This window comes from Sinocyclocheilus rhinocerous, unplaced genomic scaffold (genome assembly GCF_001515625.1).
Source record: "Sinocyclocheilus rhinocerous isolate Xijiao unplaced genomic scaffold, SAMN03320098_v1.1 scaffold395, whole genome shotgun sequence".
Lineage (NCBI taxonomy): Eukaryota > Metazoa > Chordata > Actinopteri > Cypriniformes > Cyprinidae > Sinocyclocheilus > Sinocyclocheilus rhinocerous.
The window spans coordinates 801,363-819,475 of NW_015660890.1; the positions used below are offsets into that span (position 1 = coordinate 801,363).

Sequence of the window (18,113 nt, forward strand, 5' to 3'; positions counted from 1 at the left end):
GTGTGTTAACCATATTTTCTACTGATTCTACTGAGAGAGGAAATACTGCAGTATGTTGACTTAGAATGCCCTATTTTACTGTCATGAGTGAATATTGTCAAAAAAAATACCACACTAAATAGTGACTAAACACGACCCCTTTTAATACATGTTAACCAGGAGTCACTCTCATTTATAATCGCGGCATCGTCTGATAAAATCAACATGCATCTACACTAAAGAGCGGTTATGCGGTTGTTTTAGCTATATTACTTTGTCTCATGCAGCGCACTGCATGCGTCTGAGTAACAAACAAAAAAAAAAGTGCATGTGATATTAACAGACAAACTACGCTCATACGGTATTGCGGTATTTTAAAAACTAATATCATAACAAAAATAAACACCGGTATTCGGTATGAACCGGTATACCGCCCAGCACTAATTTGAACCCAATCATAACGTATCTCTAACTTGACTTGTGAAATTAAAATGAAAACTCTTCTATTCTAGGAACGCTCTAGAAGGTAGAAAAAAATCTCACGAGTCAATCTCAGTAAAATATAATTTTAATGGTTAAAAATTCTTAGTAATATGCAAACATAAATGTAAAATAAAAATGGTATGATCAATAAGTAATTAAAACATGTTTTTACAAAGCAATTCTTAACTTTTTAAAATAAATTAAGCCCATGTTTTAAGTCAGTTTAATTCAATTTATATTGAAATTACCTATACAGCTAAGTTGACTACTTACAGTGGAGAAATTTCAACAGTGTTAGAGGTGCAACAACAAACCTTCTGAATGATAACCTAAAAAGCATAACAAAAATTTGCTTTTTTTTCTGGTAATGATTTCTGTACTGTCTAATAATTGGTGACCGTTACTCAAAAGACAACAAGAATAAACCTATAGGAAAAAGGAGAAATCTTTACATCACTTGAGTTTGAACAACATAGACTTATATACTTAGAGTAAAAAGGGGTAACATTGTGATAAATAATTTTGACCTTTTAGACTATACTGTATTAATATGTCAGCTGATCAATATGCTTTATAAAATAGAAAGAAGAGGAGCTCAATATCACACTTTATTAAACAAGTCGCTTTATTAAACATTTATAGTCAGTTATGAAAGAGTGGTAACATTTTGATAGCTAGCCTATAATGTTATACAAGAGCTAAAACGGAAACCATTCTTAGAAGTAGACTAACACATTAGCAGACAGCAGCAGCATTAATGTTTCCTTTCTTTTCTATAAGCATTTAGATGCTCGTGACAACGTCTAGCTTGTTTTCTTTAGTCTTAAGACATGAAACATGTTTTACAGCACCGCTCGTCTCCTCTGACACTGATCATTCGGCTTCAGCGTCTGATCTAACGTGCGCGCTCCCATATGAACATTTGCTGAACAGTGACCCCTGGTCACAGTTTTCGCTAGGTCACCGATTTCGACACAACACCGGTTACAATGCCTCCGCAGCAGGGCAACTTGTTGACTGTGAGGCGGCATAGTCGCGGGTCAAAACACCACTCTTCCATTCCGATCAAATCATCAAACAGGTTCTCCCCACTCAGTGGCGCACCCGCTGAGAAACCTGATCAAAGTGCTCTAGTTATTGGTGATTCTATTGTACGGAACGTGAAAATAGAGACACCAGCCACCATAGTCCAATGTTTACCGGGAGCCAGAGCGCCTGACATCTTGGCAAATTTAAAAGTGCTGGCTAATGCTAAACGTAAATTCAGTAAGATTCACGCCAGCACTAATGATGTTTGACTTCGCCAGTCGGAATATGTTATACAAGAGCTAAAACGGAAACCATTCTTAGAAGTAGACTAACACATTAGCAGACAGCAGCAGCAGCATTAATGTTTCCTTTCTTTTCTATAAGCATTTAGATGCTCGTGACAACGTCTAGCTTGTTTTCTTTAGTCTTAAGACATGAAACATGTTTTACAGCACCGCTCGTCTCCTCTGACGCTGATCATTCGGCTTCAGCATCAGATCTAACGTGCGCGCTCCCGCACGAGCATTTGCTGAACAGCGACCCCTGGTCAGAGTTTTCGCTAGGTCACCGATTTCGGCACAATTAAATTGTGGAATTAAATTCTAAAATAAAGACAGACTGTTTGAACTGGTGATTTCTTTTTTCGCTTCTGTGGATGTATTTCATAATTTGATCTGAGATGAAGCAAATACATTTGTGTGGGAATTTCTCACATTATAAAAGTTAAACTTGCGGGAATGGTTTAAATTATGCGCAATCCCGCGCCGAAATTCAAGCCCTGAGATACAATTAGTTTTGGGTGAATTTAACAGGCATTCGTGGTCTCATGAATCTATTATTTGTTCCTGGTCATATCGTTTTGGCTGAGCACAAAGTTATGTTTGTCAGGTGCATGGATGCAATATGGACCGATTGCCAATGAGAGGACTGTAAAGAGTGCCTGTCACTTTCTTGACGCACAGACAGGCAAAGTCAATTTGAAATGGCAAGTGTTTGGTCTAAGACGCTTACCTGATGGCAGGCAGCTTTGACAAGCAGCTCTATTTATAGCCAATGTATTGGGTCTCTCGCCAACAACCAAAAAAAGCGAATGCACTTTTTAGTAGTAGAGATCAACTACACTACTATATTTATCATTCATCCCATGCATGAGAGAGTGGCTGCCAGTTATTTGGAAGTACAACTGGCTTGGGGCAAGACTTCTGTCCCATGATAGCCAATTTATTTCAAGATGACTAGCTGTCCTGGAACATATATCCAAAGTGCGGCACACAGGGCTTCACCTTGCTACAAAAAACAGAGAGTTATGCCGAGTTCACACTGCACGATTTTAGCACGATTTTTCACTCGCCGACAGGTTTTGCGACGCCCGCAAAATATTTGGCATGCTTAATATCTGGAGCTGTCAGCGACTCACAATCACGCGGTGTGCAATGATTTCTGACTGAAAACTACATCGGCGATGACCTACAGCCAATGAGAGACCAAGATACAGGGCAGATGGAAGTTCGGGGAGGAGTTATAGACCAGAATATCAGTATTTTAATAGATATATGAACAATTATATCGGTAATAAAAATAACATGCTGCCTGCTAGTTGCAACAGTAGTGATCAACTGATATTGCTTTTTTATGACCAATGCAATACAGATTCTTTTTTAAATGTTTCATAATGTGTATGCAAAAAAGTTTTAGTTTTGCTTTTTGATACAGTAATAACTAAGTGATCATTACATCACAACAATAAAAACATATGAATTAAGAATTTTGTATCAGAAAGTTGTTTTATGAAAGAGTCTTTAATCAGATTTTTAGGCCGTTGAATTGTAAACTAATTGCTGTATCACTTAAAATAACACTGCGCTGTTATTTAAAAAGTTGAGTAATTAATTATACAAACAAAACAAGTAAGCAAAAGTAGGTTTTGGACATAATTAAAATTTGCAGAAAAACGAGACCTCCTAGACCCAAAATCAGACTCGACCATTTAAAATTTGCCTTGACCCAAGGATTCCAAAAATGTAACATTTTGAAGTCTACAATAAGCGGTTTAGGAGTTATTGGCACTTTTGCGTTTTTGATCGCTGTAGCGCCCCCTATTGGCCGATTGGGCTGAGACTTTGATAGGTTCTCCCCAAATTGAGCTCTATCATTTGGCCAAGTTTCAAGTCTCTAGGCCTTATGGTTTGGTCTGCACGATCAGTTTTAGGGGAGAAGAATAATAATAAAAAAAATAAAAATCCTAACGATTTCAATAGGGTTTCAGCACCTTACGGTTTGGTCTGCACGATCAGTTTTAGGGGAGAAGAATAATAATAAAAAAAATAAAAATCCTAACGATTTCAATAGGGTTTCAGCACTGCGTGCTTGAACCCCTAATAAATAATCAATTTACACTACAAAGAAGAAATATCGGTTGAGTTTATAAAATATTAACGTCTATCTCTACCAACCATATGACTGGGCAGCAATATGACATTGAAATGGATCTGAAATAATGAAGTGGACTGAGGGAATTCATCCTCACAAAAATTTAAAAAATGAGAAGAACCTTGTGTACTCATGAGAGGGAAAAGAAAACTAGGTCAGAAATGCCTGCGGTGATGACAAGTCAATAAGATCAACAGCAAGCTGTCAAACACTTTCACACTTTGACGCTTAACATAGACTTCAACTGGAATGCTTACAATTTTTTTCCATTGACACTATATTAAAAAACGCCTCCACTAATGTCCATCATTATTTGACCTCTACCAGTTCAATCCTGTTATTTAAAAGGTGTGCTTACCCCGAAATTACAAGTCCATCATCATTTACTCATCCTCACGTTTTTCCAAACTTGTATGACTTTCTGTCTTCCTCAAAACACAAAATGAGATGTTAGGGAAGATGACAGCATCAGTGAGTCACCATTCACTTTCTTTGTGTTGGGAAAAGCATGAACTCAAAGTGATTGGTGACTAAGGTTATCATCCTGCCTAACATCTCTTTTTGTGTTTTTAGGAAGACAGAAACTCATACGGATTTGCAAAAACATGTGGGTGAGTAAAGGATGACAGAATGTTTCATTTGGTGAACTGTTCCTTTAATTCGAAGCTGCTTTGTTTACAACCCAAACAAAAACAGCATCTTCTATTGTCGTGAATCTCGGACAGAACTCTTTACGGGCATGAAAACTTGGGAAAATACAAAACAAGCATGAAAACTCCAAACAAAAGCCCCATCAGTGGACACACTCACCTCTCAGACACTGACACAAACAAGTCTTAAAGTGACTAATACACAGGGATTAGACCATGTACTTTCTTTCTTCAGGTTCATAACGTTCTTCAGAAGCTTTTAGACGCGTCTATGATAATATACCGATCTGTTAAATCGTTTAAAATCAAATTCCCGTTAAGAAAAAAGCTGGAAAACAAATGACGGACCGTTCCAGGCAGCATAGTAACGGGAGCTAGTCAGCTAGCAATACTGACACAAACAACTTCATTAGCGCAGAAATACAGTCAGAAACACCCTAAAATATACTCCAACGACTACATGGGGGTGTCGGGTTTCTGCTCACCTGTCTGCGTAAGCGGCGAGCGGTTGTCCTTCAAGCGTGTGTTTTTGTCGGAGCGGCGCTGCGGATCCAGTGGACTGACTGACTGACTCGATCTGGCTGGATTTTCTGGATATCGCTGCGTTTCAATGTGACGCCCCTCGCGTGAGGGCAGAGTGGCCAATCAGAATGCGCGGATAGATCACGTGACCGAGTTTCAGGATGACTGGTTTGACGGGATTTGTAGTCCGCGGGTGACTTGTTTGTTTGTGGGTTTCATGTTTTCTTTCAGCATCACTGTATATTTATATATAAAATTTTATTTTATGTTTAAATATTACCTATTTTAATAATAACAACTTCATTTATTCGTTTAGAAAAAATATTAGTCACAACCATTAGGATATTGTCATATAAGGATGTAACCAAATATTGATAAGATTGAGAGGGAGACAAATTTAGGCAAAGTTTACAAATCTATCTTTAAACAACCCATATTGATTGACTGCTACTGTGAATATTGAGGAATACTCTCGAGTCCTGCAGTGACATCCCTGCCTATCAGCTATTCAGATATGATATCAGTGCTAACAGCAGTGCAATGTTGGAAAGTAGCCTGCTTGATTTACTAATGATGTAATCGATGACAAAGGTTATAGAGAAAATGTACTATGATCTTTATTGAGAAATTATACCTAGGCTTTGACCATTATCACTAATCAAGACTTAAGTCTGTATGTAGGTGAGAATATAGGTTACTACAGTACACCACATACACTTTTTTATGACGACAATCAAAGTGTGATTTAATGATGTCTAATAAACAAAGTTTTAGGATTTAAAAATATAAAATATGGACACAGAAATATGTGTAAGAATTCAAGAAAATATGATATGATAATATAATTTGTAATATGAAATATGTATTAAAGCAAAAAAAAAAAAAAAGGAAAAATAAATAAATGCAGAAAAATGCTAAATGTAAGCGCTAGTTTCAATAGTGGTCTCGGGCTGTATGTGGTTATATGTTTCCTGTGGTGTTTTGGCCTATATGAGCTTTCTAGAGAATTTCCAGTCTAAACCAGCTCAGGTCATGGTTTATCATTTGACCATACAAACCCAATGAGAAACTAAGTAAGTGGAACATAAGCCTCTGTGTTCCGGCCCAACATTAAATGAAGCTGATAACCATCCAAATGAAAAAAAAAACTCACCTATTTGCAAAACAGATGTTAGAGGAGGGCATACAGACAGATCTGCACCTGTCAATACTTTCTGTGCATGGTATTGAGCCAGAGTCACTGGAAACTCTCCCAACCTGCATGCGGTTCACAAAGTACATGCAGTTCGTGCCAGTGTCTACTAATTGCATAACAAAACCAGTGAGCTGATCTACTAATAATGTGGTGGGAACTGCAGACAAACGGCAGTATCGAAACTAGTCCGGACCAGTGAAAAAGAAGGTGTGAACCAAGGAACTGGAATTTGAATTGAGATGTTGGTGTTTGGTTAGGTTTAAAGAAAAGCAAGTGCCGCCCCACCCTGCGACTTCTCCATAAATCACGACTTGAGCAACACAGACCTTTCAGGTTAGATGCCATATTGAAAACGAGGCACTGATGGATAGACTTAAGAGTCTTTAGAAAAGGCACACACTGTATAAGTGTCCCCTAGATCACATAATATTCACAACTCACAACTTTTAAAACTGACGTTTCATCAGCTAAATAATCGGTATGTTGTTAAATGGCAGTACAATCCATTAAACGCATGCACTTCTATCCTTCACAGCCTAATTTTTATTCCTGTCAAAAATTAAATATGGCTCTACCCTAACTAACTGATCACATGATCACTGCCTGTATGAAAAATATTGAGTGTAAGTGTAAAGGTTACATTATATTTAGTTTACAACACACAGATAATGTATGATACCAAAAATGCTTGACCATATCAGCAGAATAGATAATAAGAGCAGCATTTTAATGACTTAAGCACATATAACTTTATGCAATCTATAACCCTGGTCATAAATGTGATGAAGTCATTCCACAAATCAAACAGAACAAACACAGAGAGTTAAACAGAAGTAAAGCAGCAGAGCAGGTGATAATAATCACTATTCATATTTTTAATATTACTGGTTTGAATGAGGGGGAATACACACAACAAGCATATGATCACAGGGCAGCAAACAAACTGTGGAGTGACATGTGAGAGAGACCGTAAGTGTTAATGGCATATATGACTGACTGACTGTTATTTACAAGTGTAGTTTTCCTCCAAAACACTCATGAATGAGCAAAAGATCTTATTGTCCTGTTCTGTGGCCTGACAGTGGGAGAGCTCGGCTATGATCGCCCGATCCATCCAGCGGCCAGTAATATCTTCTCTGCTAGCATATAAGTCCCCAGAAAAAAGCTTCTTTATCAAAAAATAATAATCAGAACAATACATATGATGTATAAAATGAGAAGCAATTAATAAAATATAATCTGAACCACTAGTATTTGGTTACAATAATAGTTTTTGCAGTCCTTATCATGTAGCCTTGATTTTTATTTTTTTCCTATTTTCATTTACCAGACACACATTCATTACCGTGAGGCTTTGAACCGTTTCATCCAGCAATGACAAAGACAGTGACAGAACAAACACAATATTCTCTGCTCCAGATTAGATGTAATTCCAAGATATGATGTATGGAAGCCCCTGAAATGCATCAAAGGTTCATAACAGACTTTTGAAAGCCTATATGAAGGATACAAATCGAATGATTTTGGAAGAATAAAGGGAGTTTTGTGTGTGCGTGTCGCTCCAATTCAGGTAAAAACGTTCCTGGTTTCATCTTTCACACGTCTCTACAGGTTTCTTAGCAGAAATGCTTGTGTGACGGGTAACAGGCAGCATTCTGTTCTTGTCATAGGATCTTTATGACATCATGGAACACAATGTCCGATAATTCCACATTTCTCTGACTCAAGGTTCTTAAGAGCTCTGATATCGGCAAGGTGGTGTGTGTTTGTGGAGGTGAATCAGCGGCGGGCCAAAGGTCTGGAAAAGGTGATGGGCGACGAGCCGTTGTTCTCCGTCCTCTTTTTGCATCTCTACCATTTCTAGAGTCTCTAAAGAGCTTAGGCTCTTCTTTTTAGAACAAGCAAACAGTTCGTGCCTCTCTGAATTCAAACATCGAGAGAACAACAGCTTGAGCCAAGAAACATCACACCGGTGCCTCCTTTTCATCAATGACGTCCAACTTTTGATTCTTGAGTCAGAAAAGGTCATTAAATTACTATCAACGGCACACGTACACTTATTTATATACTTTAATTTGTTGCTATTTAATATATCATTTTACATTTAATTATCTCTAAGTTCCCCCTGTGGGTCCGTTAAAGGTCTCGTTCCTCTCCCGCTAATTGCTCAGTGCCTCTCCAGGGCGTCTGTCCCGTCCCTAGGCTGCTACTTGCACACAAACTGGTCTACGAGCGACGTGCAGCGCTTGCACTTGACGTAGCAGCACCAGTGGAACTTGCAGTGGCAGCGCTCGTGTTTGTAGGTCTTGAACTGGTCGTAACCACGACCGCAGCACATGAGCTCGCAGCCGTCCATGCCCTCCGAGGTCTTGTTGCACAGGCGGTCCTGGGTGCCCAGAGAGCCGGTGGTCTCGTTACGCAGGCAGTAGTCCGGGCTGGGGTCGATGTAGACCAGGTCCTCGCTCGTCGGGGGGTTAAAGCGGTTGTTGACCAGCTCCAGCTTGCCTCGTCGGCTGATGCGCATGGCGGCGGCGCTGTCGTACTTCTCTTTCAGGAACTCTCCCACACGGCGGAAGTCGGCCAGCTGGAGCCAACAGGTTTTCAGGCTGCATGAGCCGGAGACTCCGTGACACTTGCATGCGACGTTGGCCAGATTGTACACTGCCTGTGAGTGGAGAAAGAATTAGAAGTGTTGTGAGAATATTTCAAGACAATGTTACTTATAATTATAGAAGTATAAAAAATGAGTTTTTCCAGCTTGAATACCAAAAATGTCCATGCTTACTTTCCACTGGTGACATCTAATATTGTTTTAGTTATACAAATAAGCACTAAAGAAATATTGCCTGAATCATGCCTTTTATCATGTCAACTTTTCATCTGGTAAAATGATTCAGCTGGCTAATATTGTCTAAATTGTAAGAACAATAGTTTGGAAGTATCAGCAGAAAAGGGCTGAAAATGATAAACTAATAAATAATATTTTGCCACGTATGCCATCATTTTTCACCAAAAAGAGTTAAAGTGTATGAATTTATGTCTGTCTTGCAGTTTCCTGTATAATTATAAAAAAAAGTTTTAATTTTCAGCTATTATTGCAACTTTTCTTTGCAAAGAAAACTTAAACATGTATATGAAAATATGGTAAAGATGTGTGAAATATGAAAGATTATAATAAATACTATTTTTGTAAACATTTTAAAATAAATATTAAATAATAAAAGTATAAATGTAAACATATATTTACATTTGGAAATTTAAATGAATATTAAGTCGATCCGTCAAAAATAAATAAATAAATAATATTTTGAACATTTGTTTTGAAATTTTTATTTTCATTTGATTTATTTTAATAAAATAAACAATAAATGTAAAATTACTATTTAAAAATCTAAATATGAAATCAATAAAATTATATACAATAATGAATATAATAGTAATAAATATATAATAATTAAAAATTATGTATATATTTGTGTTGGGGACAATGAAACTGACAAGTGCTTCTAACGTGATTTATAGAGTTGCGTTATTACTTTTTTTTATATGTGGCCCTGGACTACAAAACCAGTCATAAGTAGCACAGATATATTTGCAGAAATAGCCAACAATACACTGTATGGGTCAAAATTATCGATTTTTCTTTTATGCCAAAAATCATTAGGGTATTAAGTAAAGATCATGTTCCATGAAGATATTTTGTAAATTTCCTACCATAAATATATCAAAACTTAATTTTTGATTACTAATATGCATTGCTAATGACTTAATTTGGACAACTTTAAAGACGATTTTCTCAATTTTTAGATTTTTTTGCACCCTCAGATTCCAGATTTTCACATAGTTGTATCTCGGCCAGATATTGTCCTATCCTAACAAACAATACATCAATGGAAAGCTTATTTATTTCGCTTTCATGTGATGTATAAATCTCAATTTACAAAAATTGACCCTTACGACTGGTTTTGTGGCCCAGGGTCACAGATAGGAAGCAACCATCTGGAATATCCTAGCAACCATATATCTTTACTGCTATTCTTAGCAACCACAATTGATTTACTTATTTATTTTATTGAATTAATAAATTTTCTTTAGGGAATACAACAATAGTACCATCAACAGCTGCAAAACAGACGTTGATGGAACAACGGCGCCCTCAAGAGGCCAAATGTGTTCAGTGCACCAGTCCGTTTGAACCTGGCGGGGCCTCCAGAGGCCTTTGAGTTTACGGTCCCTTTACAAACAGAAAGCCGCAGTGAGAGCGTTTGGAGAACAATGGGATGAATAGTCATTCAGCTCTAGAACACACAGACAGTCCCGAGACCACTGACAGCAGACTTCCTGCTGATTAAATTCAATGAAACCCCCAGCTGAATCAATAAAGAAGCGCTCGACATATTGTCATACTAAACTAACGGCTGTTCTTCCCTTTCCTTTTGAATTATTTAACATGTAACATTAATAGACTATTACTTTTCATTAACTACCCACAACGGGCCGTACCAAGTGCGTTGCGTCTCACCGACAAACACAAAAACAAGCTAATGAGTACAACGCCTGGGCTCAATCAAGGTTGGGTGGCCAGCGTGGGTATTTCCTGCCCTGGTTTGTGACGTGTCTTGTTTGCTGTGTCTTTTGTGTCTGTTTAGTGTCCTGAACGAGGGAACATTAAAGGCATTTCTCTCTCTGTTTCTCTGTCATTTAAGCGCAGGCAGTGCTCCTCCCTTTAACACCTCACGTGAGAACATTTAACGGTCGTCTTTGAGGATGTGCTGCCACGGCTCTTCAACCCCCCTCCGGTGGCAGCTGTTTAAGCCCCCTGCATTTTACCTGCTCGCACACAGACATTAAGGGGAGTTCCAACACCTTTCAAGTTTCTGTCATCACCAGCCCTACCTGAATACCTGTCTGCAATCCAGAAACAACACGCACACACACACTTTCCCACACACATCACGCAAGCCATTCTGGGCTATTTACAATCTTGCGTGTCAAGCGGCAGTTCTGCTACCTCATCCAAATGATCTCACACAAAAGGGTTTTTGAGCATTTCTATGCAACATGTGCGCCCAACTGAAACTGTGTTCACATAAAGGCCGCCGTTTCACTCTTTTATTCGTCCTCACTTTCATCTATCTCCTTTTCGCGCCCCTCCTTTTCTCTCTTTTTGGCCCAAGTGACCAAGGTGTGATGGATAGACAGGCTCATCGGTGCGTGGAAGGGACATGCATGCGGTGCTGCGCACAATGGAGTATGCTCAGACGGGGTCAGGGTCGGCTGCTGGGCGGGGTTAGGGCGGAGACAGCAAACAACCATCCCTGGAGGTGTAGAGATAAGAGACACGGGACGGGAAAGAGAATCTAAAGTAAACAAATACAAGTCTCTCTGAGCTATGCTAAGAAAATGTAGCAGTTTTCAAGGCCCCAACTATGTATCTGTAGTAATGAGACGTATTTAAAAAGATCTATCTATATATATATATATATATATTTTTTTTTTTTTACGTAAGGTTAATTCCGCTACACATTGGGGACTAAATCTGGCAAAACAATACTTTGAGGACATCATCAAAGGTAAAAATGATTCATTTAAGCAAATCATTTTTTTAAAACCTAAAAGCATTAAAAAATTGCAAGTAAATCTGTTTCATTTTTAGGTACAATGTAAAAAAAATAAAATAATTAAGATTCATTTTTCTCCATTTTTATATTACATTCTTCATTTTATTTTTTTATTCTGTTTTCCAATTTAGAAAATAATATATATAATATTTTTTTTTTTTTACGTAAGGTTAATTCAGCTACACATTGGGGACTAAATCTGGCAAAACAATACTTTGAGGACATCATCAAAGGTAAAAATGATTCATTTAAGCAAATCATTTTTTTAAAACCTAAAAGCATTAAAAAATTGCAAGTAAATCTGTTTCATTTTTAGGTACAATGTAAAAAAAATAAAATAATTAAGATTCATTTTTCTCCATTTTTATATTACATTCTTCATTTTATTTTTTTATTCTGTTTTCCAATTTAGAAAATATACGAAATACAAAAATATATATATCCCAAATGAGGAAAGTATACATGCATACATACATATGCAATTTGTGAACAAACCAGAGAGGGGATGTTTAAAAAAAAAAAAAAACAATCTTTTTTTTCCCCTCTTGTAAATGTATTACAAATCACTGTGGAGCTATAAATATATAGGTTATTTTTGGCAGCTGTTACAGAAACATTTTACAATAAATATTCTGATTTGACCTTGAGATCAGACAGATTCAATATTTGACCACTATTAATGATAATACTTGGTTACAGTGACACTAACAGTACTTATTTTTGCCCGGAATTATAAATCAATCGGGAGTTGATGATATTTTGAACAGAATAACGTGACACAAACCTGTACATACTCAATCGCGTTTGCTTCCATTTATTTTTGATCAGTGTTTCGCTACACAACATACAAACTTTTACTCCAAAAGTGCGCACATTATGTATTCACATGTTTACCTCATATTTCTTTAAATAGAATAGAATCAGAATTTCTTAATGACTCTCAGAAAGACGATTCTCTGTCGATCCATCAGTTAATATTGCGTGATCATAATTCCCACATTACGGTGATGGTAAACTTCTTACATTTTATTAAACCTTTCATTTTATTTTAGTCAAGGAAACTAAAAAGCTAGGAAACAATTTTCAATCAGTAAACTTTCAACTGCTAGTAAATTTCACAAATAATTACAGCAAGTAACAAAGAATTCAACAAGATTTTTTAAATAGAAAGACTGGAATACTATTTTCTATTATTATTTTCTTGTAAAACATACTCTATTTGTTATATATTATTCATACTATGTAGCTGGTGTTTGATGCTGCTAGTTTTATAAGAGCATAAGAAGCATGATTCAATCACTTTTGACTAGCTGCGTAACAAAAAACAAAAAAAAGAGAAGTATATGGTTCGTCCTCATTTGCATGCAAAGTAAACATGCGTGTCTGTGAATACAAAAGCATGCAAACATTAGTAATGCAGATAAATTCACTGAATGAGTGAGACCGAAAGCCTTACCAGTATATTAAAATGCATTACGCCTACGTGTGTGTGAGTGCGTAATAAAGTGCTTTAGATTAAGGTGTGTGTGTGTTAGTCTCCGCTGCAGTTGATTTAGAATGAAAGACACACAGAAGCAGGTGATCTTTATAAAGGGTGTAGGCCTCCTCCTCTCTGTACAGTCTGGGTCACGAGCCTTTGTGACCCACAGGGCCGGAACCACACGCACAATCTTTCACTACACCCTTACATCCCCCCGCCCATCCCGACTCCACACCGAGGGGCATCCGATACGCTTCTGTCACCTCCACAAAAGCCCACCAAGACTAAGCCTTTCCAAGCAAGACAAATCTCCGGCAAACAGGTCCCGCAGAAAGGGAACGCCAGGGAGGAGGGAGTCTCGGAGGTCACACCACACCTTCAAATCCACCTCCACCAAAAAAAGCAGGTGCCAATAACTCAAAAAAGAACAAAAAGGATTCAATTGAGATATAATCTCACCCTCGTGCACGTACAGAACCCATCCAGACCTTGACCTCCTCAGGAGAAGAGCCAGGGGATCTCAGATGTGCCATAACTCCAGAAAAGAGGCCCTCTCTTCTGTAAACACCTTAAATACACTCATCTTCTCTAAGACAAACATACGCGGCGGAGCTCTGTGCACGGCAAGCACCCACATCGGCAGGCAAATTGACTTTTTATGAGGCAGCTTCGTTTTAAAAGCACTCAAATAACTGAGGGGAAAGAGGATGGGATCGGGGTGTGGTATGACAAAGCGTGGGACTCGCAAAGGGACGGAGGAACGCATTCCAGCTTGATGGCGTGTTTTGGCAGGATGTGGTGACATTCTGCAGTGCGTTCTCCGAGAGGGTTTTATGCCCACCGGAACGTGGCAGGGGGGCCACAGTTTGTTGGAGCCAGACACACACACACTCACATACTTGGAAATGCTCCAATAATTCCTCCACCGTATAGCTGTTCTATAAAACAGCGAGAAGTCGTTCAACAAGAAAATGTGCAGTGTCAGAGCATTCCTGACTAAACATATTTACCACACATCACCTTATAAAAAAAAACACAAAAAACTATTTGTTCTGGCATCGACTACTCCATTAAATTACCCAAAGGAAGATTAGATCTGAGCTACATGCTGATTGAGAGAAACATGGGACGCTTCATCCCTGGTGGCGCTTTGACTTCCTGACCCCCAGCAGACTCCAAGGGCGCTAGCCTTTGCATGGGCGCCATTTGGTCATTTCCATTAAATTAGCTCTCTCACTAGTCTATAATCTAAATGCAGAGATGCCACAGACTACAGTTATTTTTATATAAACCCAAAGTTAAAGTCTTGATGACTGACTAATCATCCAACAACCGACTAATCAGGTAAACAAGCTTATTTCCAGATGTGTGCATGCTGCTAGACAGCCATTTTAATTTTACAACAGACGTTTTTTTCCACAGCAACTTTTATCAGTTAATGCATTCCCTGAGAAACAAACCCACAACCTTGATGTTGCAAGTGCCATGCACTAGCTATAGGAATTCTGTGTTTTGAAATTCATCCACTTTAAAGCACACGTCTTTGGCCACTGCATAATTTTTCTCACTGTCTTTAAGTGTCCTTTCACAAGGATTATGTTTTTAGGTATATTCCATTCTGTCTTATTATAAAGAGTACACACATCCAGTCAGGTGAGTCCAAACTAGCATAATGGTGTGGTCACATTACCAAAATGTTGCAGGCCAAAAAGTTCTTGTCTGTTATCAATAGTGTTGCGACGTATGAAGCACAGCTCAGTCACTTAACCAAGCAGCATTATGTTAGAAATTTAAGAGAACTTGAAAACATCGAGAAATATGCATGAGGAAAACTCCCAATCGTGTGGCTTCCTATTAAACCAACTGGTTTTTGTCTGCAAAAACTCACAAAACAACAGCAAATGTGACCGCATCTTAACTAAAAATGGACTTTGAACTGACTAGTTGTTCAGGCAACTCACTGACTAGTCAATAAAAAAAAAATAGATGTTAATGCACATCCCTAAAAGTTAAATATAACTACTATAGACCACACACTAACCCCACCCCTTAAAAATTATGAATCATTTTACCTTTGAGAACATCTGATTTTGTCAGACATAACTTCTAAAGACAATTGTGGTCCCAGAGTATAGCTAAGTAAACACATTCACTCAACAACAGAGGGAGAATGAAGTAACTGTGTTTGTTACTGTGTTTGTGGTGATCTGCATGAGACATTAGGGCTGCCTTTGGTTTATTCACAAACATATCTAAAGCTGTGTTTATCCATTCAAGTGTACATCTGGGCTCTTATTTCTCAATATCATAATAGAGGTTGCAACAGTTGTGAATCATAAAGAAACACACCTTAACCAAACCAGTGCACTGTAGACTCTTGCACAAAATGAAATTAGGTGGATCATAGTGGACTTAACGCCCACAGAATGGGTCAAGATACTGTGGAGACGCTTGCTATTATCCAATAATTTCCATCTATCAATAGATCATTAACTGATGTGTGTGTTCATTTCCTCACCATTCTCCCGGCTTCATTGTTCTGTACGTTCATAAGCGTGCGTGCATGTTCGACAGATCCACGTGGGTAGTTTTTCTCACGCTCGCGGGCGTCCACAAACTCCCGAGCGAAACGGTAGCCGTAGTTGACGTTGTCCCCGCAGCCGCCCCATAGCCAGTCTCTCGGGAGGTCTCTGGGACGAGCCGCTCGGCTGCAGCCACAGGTGGAAAGCTCACCCTCACGGCACGCCCGACTCACCGCATTCACGACACCCGCTGCGCTGATGGCATAAGTAAAAGCTGTTTCTCTGCTGCCTGCAGAAGACACACACACACACACACATAATTAGAACACAGACGACATTCCACCGGCTGCAAATCACTTTGTTAAATCATCCACAACTCTTCAGTACACTATTTTTCTTGATTATTCACTTAGGAAGTAAGGCAAAGAGTACAACAACTCATTTCCAGAACCCCACAGATGGTAACAATCTTTCTTGTAAGCCCTGCAGTGAGAGATAAGATTATCAGAAACATGTGCATGTACATAGACAGCACTGATTCATTGTTCCATTGTTGTATATATATCTCAATGGATATATATTGAAACGCAAGCGAAAAGGGACAGGTTTTCCAGTGTTGGTACACTTGATATGAGGCATACGATAACCTGCAAAGCTTTCCTGCCAAAGAGGCGCTAGGTTTATAAAATTTGTGCTCTTTTTCGCATCTGTTGTGCATGTGTTACCTGATTTTTTCCCCATCTAATAAGCCATCTGGAATGCAGATTTCACATACCTCAACAGCACAGGCAATACAGTTAATAGCGTTTAACGTTTAAAAGCTGTTTAAACATGTTAAAAAGTGCTGGTACAACCATATTTAGAGATAAGCACTTTGTATCAATGCTCAGCGACACAGTAATTATGAGAGGAAATTTGTCAAACAAAATGTTTTTTAAACTCCAGGCCTTGAGAATTCCTTTTTAATGATCCGGCCTTCCTCAATGCATTAATGAAAGTGAACTTGCCCCTGACCAGACGGACCACAAGAAACTGTTTTGTGTATTAAAAAAGAACAAAAATGTATGACAGGAGCAGAAGGCTTATAATGTTAATGTTTCACCCCAAGCTTGTCAATTTTACATTAATTTACTTGATTTTATGGTTTTTCAGCTCTACTTTCAGTATGTCAAAATATAGATCAAACTACTTAGCCTACTGTAGAGCAAATTTTGGATAGATAGATCGATACATTTTTAACTAATAAAGAGGAAAGTATTGGACTTTTAGATTATTTTTAGGGCTACATTTTAGAGTAACGTTTAGATAGATAGATAGATAGATAGAACGCACTATACAGAAAGAGGAAAGTATTTTAAAATTGTATCAAAATTCGTTGCCGGTTTCACAGTATCAAACACACAAAGCGGCGCGTGTAAACGGGTGTGTACCTGCATTCCAGAGATGCGCCTATTGAATTCGGAGGGCCACTTTTATTGGCCTTTGGTGCCCAGACTTCAAATAGAGTCCCGGATATCCCGACTCTGTGTCATCGTGTCATTGCATTTCAAAAGCGACGCTGGACAATGGCCCGACTAACACCTCAATATAAACCTCGCGATTGACTGCAAATAAGTCCCGTGCTATTTGGGGGGGCATGTCGCGTCTTACACCTTGTTTCACTGATGAGCGGAACTAACACTCAATTGCGGCAACGAGCGCTGTCTTCTGTGAGAGATCAACACGCAAACGAGCATGCATTCGATTGACGCTGCTTACAGGCTACATGAAGGATTGACAATCTGGAGAAACTTTATTCATTTAAATATGCTGTATAAAAGATCTGCACGAATGCAAACATGCATGCATAAACTAATATAGACCATCCATTATTTTTAAATAACAAACAATGTTTTATGAAAATCACCAAACTGATGTCAAGAGCGCAGCGCGTAAAGTCTCACGGGGAGCAGTTCAATGCATGCTGAGCGAGCACCATTTACACTTTACATGTAGGCTACATATAACTAAACAAAACTATACCTTTACCAAAAACGTTTATTAAAGCATGCGCTTATATGCGTTATTTGTTTTTTAATGCGTTTTTAAAATTGCCCAGTTGCTCAATAAAAAGTTGGCAAACAAAGTACCATAATTTCATATATTTTTGAAGATAATACAAGAACAAATGGATATTTATATTCCCCGTCTCATTTAAAATAG

At 38.3% G+C, this 18,113-nt stretch overlaps 2 protein-coding genes across 5 annotated transcripts in view; both read right to left on the reverse strand.

Moving 5' to 3' along the window:
- Nucleotides 1–5,160, reverse strand: part of LOC107726009 (adiponectin receptor protein 2-like) — a 38,149-nt gene extending 32,989 nt beyond the window's left edge. The window contains exon 1 of the mRNA XM_016535462.1: nucleotides 5,057–5,160. The gene's annotated coding sequence lies outside the window, so the exon portion shown is untranslated. The remainder of the gene's footprint in view (nucleotides 1–5,056) is intronic.
- A 2,002-nt stretch (nucleotides 5,161–7,162) lies between these two features.
- The window catches only part of LOC107726030 (protein Wnt-5b), an 83,580-nt gene continuing 72,629 nt past the window's right edge, over nucleotides 7,163–18,113 (reverse strand). For all 4 annotated transcript variants that reach the window (XM_016535495.1, XM_016535497.1, XM_016535496.1 and 1 more), the window contains 2 exons: nucleotides 15,908–16,200; nucleotides 7,163–8,953 (listed from right to left, as the gene is read on the reverse strand). In XM_016535495.1, coding sequence (XP_016390981.1) covers nucleotides 8,495–8,953; nucleotides 15,908–16,200 — 752 coding nt within the window. In that variant the 3' untranslated portion in view covers nucleotides 7,163–8,494. The remainder of the gene's footprint in view (nucleotides 8,954–15,907; nucleotides 16,201–18,113) is intronic.